Source organism: Plecotus auritus, assembly GCF_963455305.1.
Source record: "Plecotus auritus genome assembly, chromosome: 2".
NCBI classification, from domain to species: domain Eukaryota; kingdom Metazoa; phylum Chordata; class Mammalia; order Chiroptera; family Vespertilionidae; genus Plecotus; species Plecotus auritus.
The window spans coordinates 191,348,712-191,369,344 of record NC_137771.1 but is presented as its reverse complement, the minus strand read 5'-3'; the positions used below and the strand labels follow the sequence as shown (position 1 = coordinate 191,369,344).

General features: G+C 38.6%; 1 protein-coding gene across 4 annotated transcripts in view; it reads right to left on the bottom strand.

Moving 5' to 3' along the window:
• The window catches only part of TBL1XR1 (TBL1X/Y related 1), a 163,159-nt gene that overhangs the window by 25,759 nt on the left and 116,767 nt on the right, over window positions 1-20,633 (bottom strand). For 2 of the 4 annotated variants that reach the window (XM_080657599.1, XM_080657600.1), the window contains exons 3-4: window positions 14,230-14,332; window positions 2,319-2,464 (exon numbers count right to left, since the gene is read on the bottom strand). In XM_080657599.1, coding sequence (XP_080513725.1) covers window positions 2,319-2,464; window positions 14,230-14,287 — 204 coding nt within the window. In that variant the 5' untranslated portion in view covers window positions 14,288-14,332. Of the gene's footprint in view, window positions 1-2,318; window positions 2,465-3,820; window positions 3,876-14,229; window positions 14,333-20,633 lie in introns of those variants that run through there. The other 2 variants (XM_080657601.1, XM_080657602.1) reach the window with 2 other exon arrangements.

Below are 20,633 nucleotides of genomic sequence, written 5' to 3'. Positions count from 1 at the left end.
AGGAGTCAGAAGGAAACTGAAGAAGCAACTGCAAATAGCTGTTTAATTTTTCCTTCTCACCTGGTTCTTAGTGTTATATGTTACACATATAAAGCTGAAATACTGAAAGGAGTAATAAAAGTAGGCCCAGATAATAGAAAGGTTTGTAAATTATATTCCAAAAATTTGTTAGCCAAAAGCAATGACCAAAATAAAATCATTCACACAATAAGAGATTTGGTACCACAGTATAGAAAATACTTCTTTAAAACCAAAAACTTTTAAATAGCTTTGTTGGACTTTAAAATTTCTTGTGATTTGATTAAAACATTAAAACAGAAAGACTCCATATATTATGCCATACGATATTTCCTTTTACTGTTGTTGAAGTGCAAGCAAGCACAGTAGGGTTTAAAGACTTAAAGTTACACACTGGTCAACAGCAGCTGGCATCTCTTAACCAGTGCTACTCAAAGTGTGATGCCAGGAGCACATCACCTGGTAACTTGATAGAAATGTAGATTCAAACCTACGGAATCAAAATCTCTGAAGAGCTCAGAAATTGATTCAAAAGCTCCCTGGGGGAGTCTTATGTGTACTACCAGTTGAGAAGCATCTTAACTCACAGGCCGCTGCTCTTTAATTTTATGGACTTGCTATAATTTTCCAAAGCTCCTCTCCTTGATATTAGGGACTTCACAATTAATAAAAGTTCTCCATTGAGCACAAGGAGAGACACAAACACAGAGCAAGTCAGAAATAGAAACAGTGCAAATTAGCCAACACGATGTGTATGTGAAGCAGATGACCACACACTCCTGACAATCTGCAGTGTGTGAGCAGGGCTCCAGGCTGCAAACACAGCACATCTTTCAAAATTGTTGAGTGTAATGGAGTATTTGAGGAGTAGGTGAAAGTATCCTATATAATAAAGAGGTAATATGCAAACTGACCGTCACACCCTCGCACAAGATGGCCACCACAAGATGGCCGGCAGGGGAGAGCGGTTGTGAGCGATCAGGCCAGCAGGGGAGGGAAGTTGGGGGCAATCGGGCCGGCAGAGGAGCAGTTAGGCATTGATCAGGCTGGCAGGGGAATGATTAGGGGGTGATCAGGCTGGCAGGAAGAAGCAGTTAGGGGCAATCGGGCAGGCAGGTAGACAAGCGGTTGGACCCAGCAGTCCCGGATTGTGAGAGGGATGTCCGACTGCCGGTTTAGGCCTGATCCCTGTGGGCCTAAACCGGCAGTCGGACATTCCCCGAGGGGTCCCAGATTGGAGTGGGTGCAGGCTGGGCTGAGGGACACCCCCCCCCTCTAGTTTTAATTTATAAGTAATTTAAAAATAAATATTAAAACCAACACAGACACATTGTGGAGTACTATATTAGATTTACACAAAGTTTTTCACATAAAATGAGATTTCATCTCTGGCTACTGCTAGAAATTGTTTATCACCCTCTGTTAAGGATATTTTTGGAGGGAAAGTGCTAAAAGACAACACGTTTAATTTAGTATTAGCAAATTTATCAGTTAGAGATGTGGAAAACAGACAATAACATCAATTTTAGTATACAGTAATAAATACTGATATGGAAACCATGGATGCTTCAGTTTTAAAAATATTTGTTAAAATATTTGTTCACATATTTTTGTGAAAGGAAAGGGGAACATATTAATCTCTGAAATGAAAATAAGGCAAAAAAGCTCCACATATCATAAATCCTGTCCATATATGAAAATTTTCAGCTGGACCAGGGTTTGCAACATTTTCTGTAAAAGACCAAATCGTAAATATTTTAGGCTTTGCAGACCATAAGTTCTCTGTCACAACTACTCAATTCTGCCACAGTAGCACAAAATTAGCCAGACAATATGTCAATGAATGAGCATGAATGTGTTTCAATAAAACTTTACAAAAACAAGCAGCAGGCAGGATTTGTGTTATGGGACAAAGTTGGCTGACACCTGAGTTAAACTACTGACATATGGACCTTAAATAGGCACCAGTATCAAGAATTAGCTTTAATTATGAACTGCCTTCCAACATCAGGTATAACCAAATAATCTGAAATTTTCTGATTTTTTTTCAGACCAGCAATGCTGTTGTTTTAAAGAAAATTACTTCTTACTGTTTACTTATAAAACCATTTATAGTGAAATAAGCTACAGATAGCGGTCCTCGCCTTTGGGAGATAACATGCCTTGCCTGTGCAGCCTGGCCCTTACGTTAGGTACAACACTCTTCAATCGTTAACCCAAAGAAGCTGAAGTCAGATAATGAATGAGCAAACAAGCTATCCAATTCAAGAGTAAGAATATTTGAAATAAATCTTTCTTACCTCATTAATACTAACTTCTGCCTCTACATACTGTAGACCTTTCTGGATGATAGAAATCAATGCAGCAGGTGGGACAAGGGCACCATTTATGTTTGATTGACTGATATGGCTTTCTATACCAAAGGTAAACGCCGAATGAGAAAATCCTAAAAGCAAAAGCATAGGTGTAAGAAGTTATTTCCTAGTGGCAGCATGCTGCAAGACACAAACGAAAGATCTCTATAATCTTTCAAAATCACATCCCACACCTTTAAAATCCCAGACTGTTAGCTAAGGTCAAATGTATGTTTTTAAACAAAAGAAATATAAAGATTCACACATATTAACCTTTATTATTTTTCTTTTCACTTTAATTATGTAATGTACTATTATTTAAAGTTTCTAGTACATGTAAAATTTAGCTGTGGCACAAGTTTCCTCTACAAATAGCATCAAACTTTAAAGTTTGAAGAAAGCATTTGGAAGCCATGTGACTCAACTGCTTCACTCAAGATAATTTAGGTCAAGATAAATTAAGTGACATTTAATAAATTTTTGTAGTATATTTAAATCTCTACATACAAATTGTCAAACACCTTATAAATTCAATCTTTTGCAGATTTTTAGAAACTAGTTAGGAAATAAAAAGCAAACTAAAAGTAATATAAGAAAGTTGAAATGTAATAATGAAAAATAACTTCATGCTTAAAACCCAGTGTATGAATTAAATACTAAAAAAAAATTACTAATTCTTTGCCACTTAGCAATAACCCACCTAAATGAAAGCTTTAGAAAATGAGTTAGCAAGTAAAAAAACCCAGTCTGTCTCCATTAGCATCCTTTAATTTTTATTTGTAATACTTAAAACCAAAACACTCACATAACAAAATCTCTTTATGTTATTAGCCTTGCTTTTTAATGCAAGCCAAGTTCAAAGTGAAAAGTAAAATTCTAGTAAACTGATAACCCAAGGGTGATTAAGACAATATCCATCAGAGCTTATCACTAAGTAGCAATTGTCACTAATGTATTTAAACAATTAAATTATGCATGTAATACAGAATGTTACGAAACCTTCACACTAAATAAAATAAATGAATATAGGCTTATCGGGGTCTTGGTTAAACGGATTTAACCTATATAACTGTTGTCTAGCCCAGGTTTCTAGTACTTAGTCCATGTCTTTTATTCTTTGCATTTTATGCTTCCACTCTTAGGCTCCATGTGGCACTTATGAAGTCTATAGTAAAGTATATGAGCTCACAAAGAGCATGTGCCTAGGAAATATTTCAATTGTTTAATAGACAAAGTTGATTAGACACCTAAGTTGATTTTCCTCATGGCTCCTTCCCTCTTTGGAACATCTAACCTTTCCATTCCTGAAACTAATCATAGTAAGAAGTGAAAAGATGTTACCTTTTAAGACTCATTTAACCTCATGATTTTTCCAACAGGCAACTGTTATTAAACACATTTATAGTTTTCAGCTTAATCTAAGCTCACAGAGATGGCTAGAAACTCACCAATGGGAAAAACTCACAACTACTTGAATATGAGTGGAATCCAGGAGAATGAAGACTAGGAAGGATGGGGAGAAAGGATGAGAGATTTGCCCGTTAAATCAATAAGCAGTGAGGTAGGAGATTTTTTCATTATATACTCCTCCCTAAATAAATTCTGCAGTAAATCATGAATAGGAAAAAAGCTAAACAGCCAAGTGGCTTAGATATTTAATATTTAAGACATTAAGATTTAAAAGTAAGACTTCAAGATAAATAGTATTTATGAAGGGTCTTCACCAGGTGCCATGCATACATAATTGTATTATTTTATGATCTAAATTAGCAAATGGGAAAACAGCTGTTAAGAGAGTAAGGATTCATTCAGAGACCATTAACTATTACATTCTATTGTTCCTACCGAACAGTTAGAATATGGTCAAAAATAAAGTGAAGGCAGAGTAAGCTTCTGGTTCACTAACAGTACACAAAAAATCACATCAGTATTCTGTTTCAGCTTAAAGTGTTACACAGTGGTGTTAGGAGTGCATGAAATATTAAGACACCTTATTAGCGAGGTTTTAAAAGTGTTTTGATTTCATAAGCCCTATAAATTGTAGCAAAGTCCATGATTTTGGCACTAATTCCTAAGTACAATTTTTAAAAATAAAAATCATTACATTTAAATACTATTAACTAGATGACATAGTCCAAGCTTATGTCCAAGAATATCCTAAGAGTTGCAGGTGGATATTCTAGAGATGTCAATTTTTGGCTGGAATGTTGCATATATCCTCAATTTGTTCGGTAAGCCAAGGACAGAAACTATGACCAGTGCTTACATCTATCTCAAGTTATTGCACATGCGTGTAGAATATTCTCGAACAGCCAGAAAACAACCCTGAAGTGGTCATTAGCATTGTTTTGGCACTTCTCACTAATGTTTACTCTAAAGAAGGTTCACACGTAAACATCTGTGTATATAAGTGCTGGACTTAACTATCATTTTCTTTTATTTGTAGTCATAGCATTACAGGGCAGCTTAAAATCAGGGCAGTTCAAAATTAATTTTCTTCTTCCCCTTCTTAAAACTTCTTTTTCCTTAGAAATTTCTGACTTTACACCCTCACTCACTCCCGTTGCTGGTGTTCCATCATTCACCAAATCCTACCAATCAATCCTACCTCCCTGGTCTGTGTCATCAGCTTTCCTTCTCTGCCAAAACCTGGAGTTTAGTTCCATGATCCCTTGCCTGCACTATTCCTGTCATAAATTCCTTTCCTTTCCTCCCCAATTCGTACATCTGCCACATCACAGTTAGAATACTGCTTGGAAAACAAAAACTGATCATATCACTCCTTACTTGAGCACTTTCAATAATTACTTTGGCCTTCATAATAAAGGCCAAACTCCTAAGTATGCCACAGTTACTTTTGTAATCTGACCCTACTTATCTGTCCAGATTCATCTCCCCAATTCCACACCCCTAAGCTTCTTCCCACTGCACATTTAAGTGATTAACATTACTTCTAACACCTCAAATATGCTCTTACTTCATGCCTTTAGGGCCTTACGTATTCCTATGTTCTTTTCTCCTAACTAAATGGAGGTGATGTCCTTCCTTTCACTGCCCCCAGGTTGACCATTCTCTTCTGTGCTAATCCTTTCATATGTATAGCACTTACCACACTGTGTGTATCTATGGTTCTATGTAAGTGTGTGCTGAGCTGCCTGAAGGAAGGATTTATGTCTACTAATCTTTCAATTCTGGAAGAAGACATTACCTAATTTATCCAGTGCTCAATAAATATTTGTTAAGTCAGAATGCAATCTATATAATAAAAGCCTAAGTGACCATTGCAGTGGACCAGAATGACTGGTCGCTTTGATGTGCACTGACCACCAGGGAGCAGACACTCAATGCAGGAGCTGCCCCCTGGTGGTCCGTGCACTCCCACAGGGGGAATGCCACTCAGCCAGAAGCCGGGCTCACGGCTGGTGAGCGCAGTGGTGGTGGTGGGAGCCTCTCCCACCTCCACAGCACCACTAAGGAGCAGTGGGCAGTAAGAAGCAAGGGCTCCTGGTTTGCGAGAGGGCGCCAATTTCATGCATTGGGCCTCTAGTTTTACTATAATGTATCTTGACACATCAGAAAATCTATGAATCTAGAAAAAGCCTATGACTTAAATCTTCCTGGAAAAACAAAAATAGAACTTGAATCAGGGTTATGCTAGAAAATATTTCCATTTATCTGTAAATGTATGTAGGAAATATTTTTTCAGGGACAGCTTTTGACTCACAAAGTAGAAAGCAAAAGGGATCAACCTAAATCTGTGCAATACTGAAGTCTAGCTTGACAACCTAAATAGCATCTCTGCTTTTCAGGGGTAAGAGCAAGTCTGATATAAAGACTACCTCTGTAATCAAGTACTCCACACATTCACTAGGGTAATTAAGGTTTGGGAGGTAGAAAGGAGATTCCAGAGTAGAATGATAGTAATTCGGTGACAAAGACAAGCAGTGGCAGGGGTGGGTGTGGTTATTCATGAGACCACACACCATTCCCATGTGAGAAACGAGATCAGAAAACCACCATTTTTCTGCATATTGCTTGTTTCAGGGGGTGCCCTCCCTTGGGATGACAGAAATTGTGTTCTCAACGGCAGAGTTATTCCTCAGGAGTCAGTCACTCTACAAACAGAGAAGACAGGAATAAGAAAATGGGCCCTGATCCTCATGGTTATAATACTAGATGTCTAAACCAGAAGGGGTCTGGAGAGCAAAGCTTAACTATTATACAATACAGTGCCATAGTCTAGAAGGAAAATCTGATTTATACAAGGTCTTATATATTGAAGCCTCAGGTCAGAAAACCCTAAAAAATGCTATCCCTGCTCCCATCCTCACACACACCCTTGACCCCAAATCCATTTCCACCTCTGTCTCTATAGACCCAGAGTTTTTCATTCTAAAAGTTCCACAATCATTAGTCACGGGAATGAAAAAGCACAGGGAATACAGTAAAAAATATTGTAATAACTACGTATAGTGCTAGGTGGGTACTAGACTTATTGGGGGATCATTTCAGAAGTCATATAAATGTCTAATCACTATGCTATACACCTTAAACTAATATAACATTATATATCAACTGTAATTGAAAAGTAAACAAATTAAGCTTAGAATTACAATATGATCCATCAATTCCTCTCACGGGTATATTGTCCAAGAAAATAAAAACATGCTTGAACAACAACAAAAAAGTTCCACAATCAAATGCTTAAAGATTTTAGAAAAGGTCAAAGAAAATAGGGGAAAACATCCTATGGGGGATCTTTGATGTTGAAGAGCTAGACCCAGCACTTACAAAAAACAAAATAGAGGGAAATGTAAGAAAAAATATTACAATACCAAAACCCTATGCAACTGTTAATATGTTTATATTTCCTTTTTTTCTTTACATATTTTACCCCCCCCCAAAAAAATTATAATACACTGGCTGTATAATTTTGTGCCCTAATTTTGCTCTTAAACATACATATAACTACAAGCATTTCATATAAATCATATTTTCTGAAATAATTTTATTATCATATTTAACCAATAAATGTCCTCAGCTAGTAAATTCATCCCAAAGCAGGACATTTGGACTTTTCCAATATTCACTATTTAAAAAGAATTTTGCCTCAATTATGTGTATAGGTTTTTGCCAGGTATAATTTCTTTTCTCCTTAGGATGGATTCCCTCAAAAGTTGAAAGGGATGTCTATTAGCATTTTAAAGGGAGTTTTCATAATTGCCAAACTGCTTTCCCCCTAAAATTGTGCAAATGTATAATGCCATCAAAATTTCTGTTTCCTTATACTCTCACTATGCTGGCTATACTTTAAAAGAAAAACAGAAAAATTATTATTAAGACTAGAGGCCCAGTGCACGAAATTAGTGCATGGGGGTGGGGGGGTGTGTGTCCCTCAGCCCAGCCTGCACCCTCTTCAATCTGGGACCCCTCGAGGGATTTCCGACTGCCTGTTTAGGCCCGATCCCGGGTGGGCCTAAATGGGCAGTCGGACATCCCTCTCACAATCCAGGACTGCTGGCTCCCAACCATTCGCCTACCTGCCTTCCTGATTGCCCCTAACCGCTTCTGCCTGCCAGCCTGATCACCCCCTAACCACTCCATGCCAGCCTGATCAACACCTAACTGCTCCCCTGTCGGCCCGATTGCTCCTAACTGTCCTCCGCTGCCGGCCATCTTGTGTCCACATGGGGGCAGCCATCTTGTGTGTTGGAATGATGGTCAATTTGCATATTACCTCTTTATTATATAGGATTGGACAAGTTCCGTTTGGCAACTATTAAAGTTGTTGTCTTTTAACAAGTATATCAGCAGGAAGTATGTAGTTGGAATTTCCTCTATCAGAGAAAAATAGTCATTCAAGTGACAAAAAAGAAGAACTGATTTGGAAGTATAAAAGTACAGTAACTGCTGACATGTGACAACTGTTTGCTGTTTATTGTTAATTAGCCATATATACAACAACTATACGTCAAATGTTAATGCATATTTGCTTATAAAGCAAAACTCTGTATATCTACTTGTTCTTTTGTAGCTGACCATTTTACTACTCATATAAATGAAAAGATTAAAGGTGGACATTTCAGATCCAAGTTTTCCTCACTCCAGTTCTTCATGACTAGAGGCACATTACTGTAGCCAGTTTCACCTGACTCCATCCTGTCTGCTGGTCCAGTCTGTTTATAAATGGCACCAGCAGGAGAGTATGTGGACTGGAATGTTTATCTAGCCCAGTTACCTATATCTGAGCCAAGAGAAACTCCATGGTCACTTGATTGCTGACATTTTACCAGCTCATTGCAGGGATTAATACAAAAATCACTAAATTAAAATTTTAATTATTGCCCCAGCTGGTTTGGCTCGGTGGATAGTGTCGGCCTATGGACTGAAGGGTCCCAGGTTCAATTCCAGTCAAGGGCACATGCCTGGGTTGCAGGCTCGATCCCCAGTAGGGGTGTGCAGGAGGCAGTCAATCAATGATTCTCTCTCATCATTGATGTTTCTATCTCTCTCTCCCTCTCCCTTCTTCTCGGAAATCAATAAATATACATTTTTAAAAAATAAGAAGTAATGGGTTTTAATATTATAGGTTAGAATCTTAATGTTACCACATAAACATTCAGGTTAGTTTGTACCTACTATGATCACATCTATATTTCTAAATTATGTGTGTATGGGCCTTTGATGGATGATCTTATGAACCAGGGGTGGGGAACCTTTTTTCTGCCAAGGGCCATTTGGATATTTATAACATCATTCATGGGCTATACAAAATTACCAACTTAAAAATTAGCCTGCTATACTTGTTCAAACATTTAATTAACTCACCCCTAATACCTTGTTGGGGATGGACCAAATGATTTCTTGGGCCTTATACGGTCCGAGGGCAAGACGTTCCCCACCCGTTATAAACAAATAGGACATGGAAAGCAAGCACCATCTCAGAAAAAGTGGTGTGATGCAAGGCCTATATCCAGGAAAACGCGCTATCCCTTTATAAAGGGCGAACACAGTGGAGAGCTCGGAGGGTGGGGTGCAGGAGACAAGATGCTCTTCTATGAACCAAACCCTTTAAACCTACATAGCTGTTTACTTTCTCATAGAGACTATATGGCAAGATGAACCTCAGTTCTAAAAAACAGTGGAATTAAAATAAAAAAAAATAAGTCTTCAGAATCACAATCTAGAAAATAACTCAGTAATATGGAGATGCTGTTTTTGCATTTTCCAGTTAGTCTTCAATCAGAAAGTGCACAACACAACTCTTCATAACATCCAACATTCAAGTATATCATAAACAAGCATTCAAAAGACAACAGTTAAATCTATAATGAAGAATTCTCCCCCAAACCAAATACACAATTTAGGCAAAATAAAATTATGTATTACACAAAGGAACAAAAAAAAGGGGGGGGGGTGCCACAAAGCTCACAAATAATTGTCAGGAACAACTTCTCTAGAAAAAAGTAAACTAAAACTGTGAATAACTACAGCAGTCAAGGGAAACAACAAAATGCAAAAGAGGGGGTTAAAAAAGTCCAAACCAGTTTAGCTCTTCTAAAAGTATCACTGTATTAGGTGCTGTTATATAGATACAATTTAGTGTGTACTACTTAGTATTTATTCTGCATATGGTTGCTAGTTTATGAATTATTAAGTGCAATCAAGTTATTAATGCTCATGGGTGAGCACTAAATAAAGGGAGCATACTGAATCAAGTCAATCGTACTCACAGTACTACATGTAAAATACATTCAATTTGTTGAATATGGAACTCTAATTCACCAAAGTACAGAATGATGATGAGCAAAGTTATTTGCTTAGGGTGAACTTTCTAGAGGTAAAATCGAGAAAAATAAAAAGTGGCAACCCTTAATATAAACATCCTACAAAAAAAGACTTTTCTCTTAACTAGTTTTCATGAAGAGGGGAGAATGGTTTATTTCAAAGAGACGTCTATAATATATGTGAGGCCATATATCACAGTGTAATCCCTTTTTAACAAGCAACAACGTTTATGGATGTGGCAACTGAAGATCTGAGAAATTAAGTAATTTGGGGGGTAAAGAGAGGGACTTTGAACAGATAATATCTTCTAATGCTGATAACAGTCATAATAGAATGCTCACCACATAAAGTATTTAAGAAGAAAATAATTCAAGTAATTTATCCCCTCTGGAGCTGGATACCATAGTCCAGTCAGTATTAAACACTGCTTGCTGAAAACAAATATTAGACATTCTTACTGAAAAATTTCTAAATCCCACCTTTATCAAAACAGAATCAAATGTTCATAAGGTGTTTTTTGGAATTCTGACTGAAAGCTTTTAGATAATGAGACAAAAAGAAGGAAATTTTGTTTTTCTTTGTGGTAAGTCTTTGCAAACCAGCTCTTTAATGTCTTTGCACAGATACTGTCTTTGTCATGATTTCTTTTTTCCTATCTCCTAATCCAATTCAGTACTCTTATGGGGAAATAGCAAGGTTCTAGTTTCTTCTATATTGCTTTAAATCTTTTAAGAGACATATTTATGGCTTAAAAAAGTAATTTACATCATATTTCTTACATATTTAATGACTAATTCTCAGTAAGTATCCTTTGTGATAAATACACTAAATACCAAGAGAAGGAATTTCTGGGCTATGTGATTCCAAGATAGAATCAATTGCAAACATGGCAATTTTTATGTACAAATGGAAATCGGAACAAAGAATGAGCCTTTGGAGCAGTGGGAGTCCTGAGATGGGTTAGATTCTGAGCTCTGTTAGAAACCTGACCGAATTATAAATGTTTTGAACTCTTTCCCATCTCCTATTTCTAGAAGTAATTTCAAAAGAGTATCTGATAGTATCCTTTATGATATAAACATGCCTCATCACTCCTGGAAAACCTTACCTACAAATATAAATACACCACTTTTACTGGCAGCTACCTCTTCAGGAGATAGTCTCACATTCCAAATCTCAATGTGTACATTTCATGGTTTCTATTTTCTCTCAAATAGTTACTAGATATAATTTTTCTTTCAAGATATTGTGGACAGCAACATACTTGTCTGTCAAGTTCCAAATGTCCTACAACTAATTAATATAGACCAGGGGCTTTCAAACTTTATTATGCCTTAGAACAGCCTTGGGCAAACTACGGCCCACGGGCCGGATCCGGCTGTTCTATCCGGTTCTCTTGCTCTCCCCTCCGCTCCTTTACTTTGGATTTATATTAGTTCACACAAACACTCCATCCATGCTTTTGTTCCGGCCCTCCGGTCCAGTTTAAGAACCCACTGTGGCCCTCGAGTCAAAAAGTTTGCCCACCCCTGCCTTAGAATCACCTGCAGCATTTGCAAAATGCAGATTCTTGGACCCCATTCACTGTTCTCTAAGTGATTCTGATACAGGTGGTCAAAGGATCAAACTTTAGAATTCTGGTCTAGGCCATTCTTAAATTTATGGCAACCTGCATTCCTAGAAAAAGTGCAGTAAATCAAAATGTCATCAATTGAGCCCTGCCTGGGTGGTTCAGTTGGGTTGAGTGTCTTCCTATACACCAAAAGGTTGTGAGTTCTAGTCCTTGTCAACAAAGTGCATATGGAACACCACAGATCAATGCCTCTCTCTCTCTCCAAACAATAAACAAAGCCTCAGGTGAGGATAAAAAATGTCATCAGTTGAGTCTTATTTTCTCCTATAAAATTACAAATTTTATGAAGGGACTGGTTTCACATTTTCAGAGATGTGGCTTAACATCATACTTCATCACCAGTATACTGCTGTATAAAGCCTTTTCGAGAATAAAGAATAATTAAGAATACAGCAAACAATTATAAAGGACTTAATCTGATAACTATCAGTCTATCTTACAAAACTTTTAAAAATATAATTCTTGCCTTATTTTTACTGCAACATAAAACATCTTAAGACTTGGAATTTATGAGGGTTTTCTCTAAGAACATAAGCAACTTTAAGAAGATTTTTTTTCTTTTTTTGTTCTTAGGAAGACTTGATAATATTTAGTCACTTGGTACTCTTTCAGAAATTAATCCACAGTATTATTTTACTGCCCCCTTTACTTGCTGAATTTTCTTGCAGCAACATGAGGAAGCAGGAAGATGTGAGTGTTCCTTAACATCCCTAACTTCACCTTGCCCTATTTCACCAGCATGGGCGGCACCACAGGATGCTGCTGCAATATTCCGCTGTTCCTGATCTCCTGAAACAGCAGTTTCATATGGTTCAATCTAAATAACCGCCTTTACAAAGCACCTAACAAGCCACTGCAATATATTTCCCATCCACTGATCCTTCACAATGTACTCTGCTTTAGTTTCCAAAGTCTCAAAACTCTGGCTTAAATAGTGATCAGACTCAAAGGCATAAAAAGTAGTTTGATTTGGCCCAACAATTTCTTTACATTTTGTCCCCAAAGTACTACATAACAACATCCAAACGTGCATACATGTTTATATGTAACAATCACTAGGTCACTCTTTTTCACACTTTATTAATCATTTTATCTTATTCAAAATATTATATGGATGTCCTCATTGGATCTGCCTTCAATACCAGTTTACCAGTTGAAAAAGAAAACAAAACAAGATCTATTAATTTCAGCGCTTCATAGCAAGTTATTCTGCATCAGTTGGTTCCTTTCGTTTCTTTTCCCTTTTCCCCTCCCTGCCCTTGTTGGACATCACTTTCCCAGCTGTTCCAGGCCAGAGAGGCACAGTGGTGGTACTTGAGAATAGAAACCCTCCACCCTAAGAAAAAGCTCACAACTAGAGTGCAGCTGAGAACATCTCAGCAAGCAGTGGGATCTAGGATCTGAGCCCACGTTCGCACTCCCTATACAAGGAAGGACAACTATCTGAGCCCACGTTTGCACTCCCTATACAAGGAAGGACAACTATCTGAGCCCACGTTTGCACTCCCTATACAAGGAAGGACAACTATCTGAGCCCTAAGAAGAATAATGAGTTTCAAAACCAAAATTGAGAATTCAATGTCCTACTCTATTCCTTCTATCTTCCCTCACACACAACTATGAAAATTATCTTTTTTTATACCACACCGCACCTTACTATGAAAGCTTGCAATAAATTTAAGTTATAATTTCTAAAACTCAACCACTCCAGTGTGACATATTCAAACCCCGAATAATTCCATCTCATGCTAACAATCTGCACTTACATTGCAGTCAATCTTTTCCACCATCCTATAACCCATCTAATCCAAGCTTAACTTCTTAGACTGTTACTTTTTTTTTTCTTAATCCATCCCACATTTCCCCTTATAATTTTCCTTCTATTTATAACAACATCTATTAATCTATCTAGAAAACTTAGATAATTAGACTTTCAATGATTTATGTTTACTAATTATCCCTCAATAAATACATTTAGTTAGAATTCAGGTCAAGGATACACTTAATCAATTGGGATAATACTTATGAAAGCATTCTGAAAATATATGTCTTATTTAGCTTTTGAAATGCTAACTACAATTAGAACCAATAACATTTAACTAAGGATTCTAAATATACATTATTAAATTGATGATATCTGAGCGTTTATATGTTGTGTACAATAATCTCACTTCAAAACAAATTATAAAAATGGTATTTGAACAGTGAAAGCCAAACCATTTGTTACCAATATTTGCCTGAGATGATTCCAACATATTTGAAAGAGTCAGAGAGTTAAACCATGCAGTAACACATAGCTTTAAAATGGCAGTCCAGAAATTTAAGGAAACATACAAAGTTCAACAGTTTGGACTGATACAAATTTCAAATGCATGAAAGGTTATTTTGAGAATATTAAAATAATTTGAGGCCTATTTATTTTATGAAAGTACTCACCTGACTCTTGCAAGTATCTATATACCAAGAAGTTGACCTCATCACTGCTTATACTCATCTTTATTCCCACTTAAACCATGAGGTCACAACACAGGATATAACCCTAAAAATAAAACAAAGTCAATTAAGTATTTTCTCAATAAAATATTTTTAAACAAAATGTAAACAATGTTGTAAAGACCATTTGATTTTATTAAATGATGAAAAAAAGAAGGTTCTATATTGCCTCATAATGAACCCTAACAAATAAAGTTACTACCAATAGTTAGTAATAGATTATACAACCAAAACATGGCTGGATCTATTTTCTGCAAGATAACATATTGACAAAAATTATTCAAATTTTATAAAAGGGCTTTAGCATCACATTTTATTATATCAAACAGGATAAAAAGTTGTTCCTTTATTTCTCCTTAACTGTAAAAATACTAAATTTTAAGAATCAGAGTATTATTTATTTAGACAAGACGGATTTTAGACCACTGGCTGGTTAGGGAATGAGCCGATTGTCTACATAAGGTTATGTCTACATAATTTCAGAGGATTTGAAGTCTCTATTTTGTCAACATCTAATCTGCAATGTTCAAGTTTCCAAAAGCTCTAGGTATATAAGGCAGAGGTTGGAATACAATTCTGCAAACTCAAATGATGTTCTCTTATCTTAATGTACATCCTTAAACCTTGAACCGGGAGAAAGGGGACAAAGGAAATTGAGACATAACTTAAATATGGCTAATTATACTTATCCATTCTCAGGTCACAGAGTGACCTAAAGCAGTACTCAGCAACCTTTCTTTGTACAGAGCCAGATAGTGAACATGTTAGGCTTTGCCAGCCATACACACAAACATACTACCCAACCCTGCGGCTACAGCACAAAAGCAGTAGCAAACAATATGTAAGCAAATGAGTGTGATTATGTTCCAATAAAACTTTATTTAGTGACACCGATATTTCAATGTTATATGACTTGTCATAAAGTATTTTCCTTCTTTATTTGTTTCCAAGCTTTTAAAAATAAAACTTTCTTAGCTGTGGTCCTTATGAAAGGCTAACAGGCCAGATTTGGTCCACAGACTAGTTTCTTGGTCCCTTGTTTAAAAAGGATACACTAACACCTAGTAATAAAGGGGTTCTAACATCATGGGCCCATGCGGATTGCTCTGCCACATCATGGATCCTTAATGAGGCAGAGTTCACCGATACTTTAAAATCACAAATTAACCAAACATTTTAGTAGGCTCCTCCTTGACAGGAACTGCTACTGCCCTACATTGTGGAAAGAGTGGTGACCAACCATTATCCAGCTTGTAGCTCAGAAAGGAAGAAAGACAAGGAGGTAGGAAGAATTTTCCAGTGGTTGCACACAGAGGAAATCCTAACCGATTTAAGCAGTCTAGGAATACAGCCTAAGGAAAGTGGCACTGGTGTTTCAACCTGAAGGTCAGACAGGAGCAAAGGGAGAACAGGAAAGTTTGGGGGAGGAAGGCAGGAATGGAAGCAATCCAGTGAGCACTAACGTCAAGGAAAGGACTGGGTGAGGAGAAGAGTAACAAAACATGAACTAAGGCTTGAAACAAAACCCGTATTCTGAAGGGCCTTAAAAGTATCACCTAGAGAAAACTAATACACTGACAAGGTTTTAAGATGGTAGGTGAATGACCTGATTTACTTTTTTTAATCCTCAACCGAGGATATGTTTTCATTTATTTTAGAGAGGGAGGGAGGGAGGGAGGGAGGGAGGGAGGGATCTATGGAAAGAGAAACATTGATTAGTTGCCTCAGTTACGTGCCCTGACCAACCCACAACCTAGGTATGTGCCTTGAACAGGAATCAATCCAACAACCTTTCGGTGCATGGGACGACGTTCCACGAAACCGAGCTATCTGGCCAGGACTGATTTAAACTTTAAAAAGATTATCCTGGCTGTGATATGGAGAACAGACTGGAAGAAAACGACTGGAAAAGGGAGCAAAGGGATAGGAGGGTGCTGCAGAAATCTAGCTGAAGACCAAGAAACCTGGAACTGGGGTGGAGTACTGGGATTCCCCAGGTACGTAGGAAGTGGACTCAAGGGTGATTGATTGGACACAGGAGATGAGGAAAAGGGAGACTCAAAGGTTTCTTTTAGGACATCTGGATGGGTGGTAATTCCATTTACTGAGATGAGAAATCATGGTGGAAGAGTAACAACTATCTTGATATAAAGAAAGGAACTTTGCCAACAAAATTAACTAAAAGAGTACAATTAATCACCTGAATGTTCAACATCCATGGGGACACATTCCAAGAACCTTAGTACCTGAAAACCCAGATAGTATCAAATCCTGTATACACACCTGCAAAAGTAGCACAAATTTCTTTTTCCCTCTTCACAATTTCTCACATAGAAAATACATTCTTAGGATAGATCTTAGCAACCTCAGCATAGGATTTTTTCCCTTTGCTTATTACATTGAGAACTTTCACCTTTTCACTTAAAGGAAGCACTTTATGGCTTCTCCTTGGCATATCCAAATTGCCAGCTTCATTACTCTTACAATTTGGGGTCATCATTAAATAAAATAAGGGTTACCTGAACATAAGCACTGCGATACCATGAGAGTGGATCTGATAAGCAAGATAGCTATGAAGTGACTGACAGGCGGGTAGCATACACAGCATGAAGATGCTGGACAAAGGGAGATGATTCACATCCCAGGCAGCACAGAGCAAGATGACATGAGATTTCATCATGCTACTCAGAATGGCACACAATTTAAAACTTGTGAATTGTTTATTTTTGGAATTTTCGATTTAATATTGTTAGACTGGCTGACCACGAGTAACTGAAAGCATGGAAAGTGAAACCGTGGATAATGGGGGGGGGGGGGGGGGGGGCTGAAGTACTTACTGCACTTGGGGGTAATAAACCAATACAAACAAATGCTGATCAGATGCATTTGTGGAGGTAGTGACCAGTGAAAAGCAAACACTAAAATGGTCAAGTAATTAACAAAGACTATGGGGAGAAATGCATTAAAGTACTATTTTTCTGATGGATTTATTTTATTCACTCAGTCAATACTTCATTTGAGCACTTCCAATGTGCCAGGTATTCTGACAGATGATGAAGACATGGCTAAATAAAGTAGACCAGGGCGAGGCCTTATGCCTCTCCAGGTGGGGGAGCAAAACAACAAAATAATTACAACTTACATAAGAAAAAATATATAAAATTCTGAGAGCACATACCCTGATCTGAGTGTTCAGGTAGGCAACCGTAAGTGGCCTACAGGTTTCTGTAATAAGGACAGTGTTAGAGGAGCTAATATTCCTCTTAAATCAAAATACCTGGATTGTATCAAGTTACCTTTGCTCCTACCTGTGGACACATTGCTTCTCATTATTTGCATGTTAAGGAAAATAAGGCGAAGAATATTCACACTTATTAAGTGACTAGAGGTCCGGTGTACGAAATTTGTGCACGGGGGTGTGTGTCCCTCAGCCCAGCCTGCACCCTCTCCAATCTGGGACCCCTCGAGGGATGTCCAACTACCCGTTTAGGCCTAATGCCACCAGGATCAGGCCTAAACGGGCAGTCGGACATCCCTCTCACAATCCATGAGTGCTGGCTCCCAACTGCTCGCTTGCCTGCCTGCCAGCCTTCCTGATTGCCCCTAACTGCTTCTGCCTGCCAGCCTGATCACCCCCTAACCACTCCCCTGCCAGCCTGATTGATGCCTAACTGCTCCCCTGCCAGCCTGTTTGCCCCTAACTGCCCTCCCCTGCAGGCCTGGTCCCCTTCAACTGCTCACCCCTGCAGGCCTGGATCCCCCCCCCCCCAACTGCCCTTTCCTGCAGGCCCGGTCACCCCCAACTGCCCTCCCCTGCAGGCCTGGTCCCCTTCAACTGCCCTCCCCTGCAGGCCTGGTCCCCTTCAACTGCTCACCCCTGCAGGCCTGGGTCCCCCCCAACTGCCCTCCCCTGCTGGCCATCTTGTGTCCACATGGGGGCAGGATCTTTGACCACATGGGGGCAGCCATCTTGTGTTGGAGTGATGGTCAGTTTGCATATTATTCTTTTATTAGATAGGATTAGATAGGATAAAGGCCTGGTGCATGGTTGGGGGCCGGCTGGTTTGCCCTGAAGGGTGTCCCGGATCAGGGTGGGGGATCCCTTGGGGCATGGGGCGGCCTGGGCAAGGGGCCTGTGGTGGTTTGCAGGCTGGCCATGCCCACCGGCGACCCAAGCGGAGGCCCTGGTATCTGGGATTTATTTATCTTCTATAATTGAAACTTTGTAGCCTTGAGCAGAGGCCAAGACAGGCCAGGGCTGTGCAAGCTTGGCTTCCTCCATCGCTGGTGGCAACTCAAGCCTCCTGCTCTCTCCAGCTCTGTGGCTGCTGCCACTTTTGTTGGGATTTATGTATCTTCTATCATTGAAACTTTGTAGCCTTGAGTGGAGGCCTGGGCCAGCCAGGGCAGGCGGAAAGCTTGGCTTCCTCCATTGCCAGGGAAACCCAAGCCTCCTGCTCTGTCCGTGGCCGCAGCCATCTTGGTTGGGTTAATTTGCATGCTCGCTCCTGCTTGGCTGGTGGGCGTGGCTTGTGGGTGTAGCGGAGGTACAGTCAATTTGCATATTACTCTTTTATTAGATAGGACTGCTACATGCTATGTAGGGGCTAGGCCTTTTTACACATTATTTCATTTCCTCTCCAGTGTTCTATTCCTCATTTTAATGTAAGAACATTGACATATATATAGATCTGTGTATTCAGAAATGTTAATTCAAATACTAAACTGACTTTGCTCAGTGTAGAAAAAAATAAAAAATAAAAATATGGAATGTATAATGTAAAATAATGTAATGACTATAAAGAATCAAAATTCTTAGCACCAGAGGGTCCTAAGAAGTTCCTAATTCCAAGCTATTGATATAAACTGCCAATGAGTCAGAGTAGGATATGAACAGCAGTCCTAATTGGTCAGCCAGCCTCGGCAGTCACAAACAGACCACTACAATACCCTACTAAATATAACAGCTTCGAAACACAAATTTAATTTGTTTGTTGGGGGTGAATTCTCAATCTGATCTGAAGCAAAATAACAGTTCAGCTGCTGCCCTGCAACCCAGTGAGTTATAGAAAACTGTCAAATAGTCTTTTGAAAACCAAAACACATTGTGAAAATACCAAACTATCATAACAACAATAACAAAAAGTGTATGTGGTGGGGAAATAAGAGTGTGGAGAGAGATTAAATCAATTTATCCATTAGTGAAGTCATGGTGGGTACTACACTCGATGGGCTGTGTAGAATTCCTACTATAAAAGCCCTTACCTCCAGCACCTCAGAATGGGACTTCACTTGGTGATGGGATCTTAGAGATGATTAAGTTAAAATGAGGCCGACAGGGTGGGCCTTTAATAATCTGAATATGGCCCAATATGAGTGATGTTCATATAAGAGAAGAGACACCAGGATGCATGTGCACAGAGGAAACGCCATGTGAGAACAGAGAGAAGGCAGCCATCTTCAAGTCAAGGAGAGAGGCCTTAAAAAAATACCACACCCACTGGCACCTTGATCTTGGACTTCCAACTTCTAGAACTGTAAGAAAATAAGTTTCTGTTGCTTAAGCCATCCAATCTGTGGCCATTTGTTATGGCAGCCCTGTCAAACTCATATACATCCATCTTATATCACAAATTCTTAAAAGCTCTCTGATCATTCATTAGAGACCTTTAAAATTAAGTTCACAGTTGCTAGGATCTGCCTTTCAATTTGCCTCTCTCTATCTTTAGGAACCCATCCTGTTCTGTAATTATCAAGGATGATGAGATTAACAGAATACATTATATTATAATCTTCTGCCCCCAATCCCACTGCCCCATTCTCCTAATGCAGGGGTGGGCAAACTTTTTGACTCGAGGGCCACAATGGGTTCTTAAACTGGACCGGAGGGCCGGAACAAAAGCATGGATGGAGTGTTTGTGTGAACTAATATAAATTCAAAGTAAAGGAGGGGAGGGGAGAGCAAGAGAACCAGATAGAACAGCCGGATCTGGCCCGAGGGCCGTAGTTTGCCCACGGCTGTCCTAATGCCTCCCACCCCCACAAAACATTCTCAGGAGCAGTACCAAAAATACATTACTCTTAATTCCCCACCTCATTAAAAACAATAATTAAAATTCTACCACTGTTAGGTAATAATGCTTTTGTGTGTATAAAATATGGCACAATGAAGGAAGGTATTAAGACTTAGCTTTGAAGTCTTTGGCAATATACCTTAAAATGTGCGTAAAGTACATTTTCAACTTTTGCAATGCTAAATCTTGTAAAGTTGTACAAAATTTTACTAGACTAAATGAAATCATGTTTACCAAATTACTTTTGTAAACTGTAAAGTTACAATAGGATTT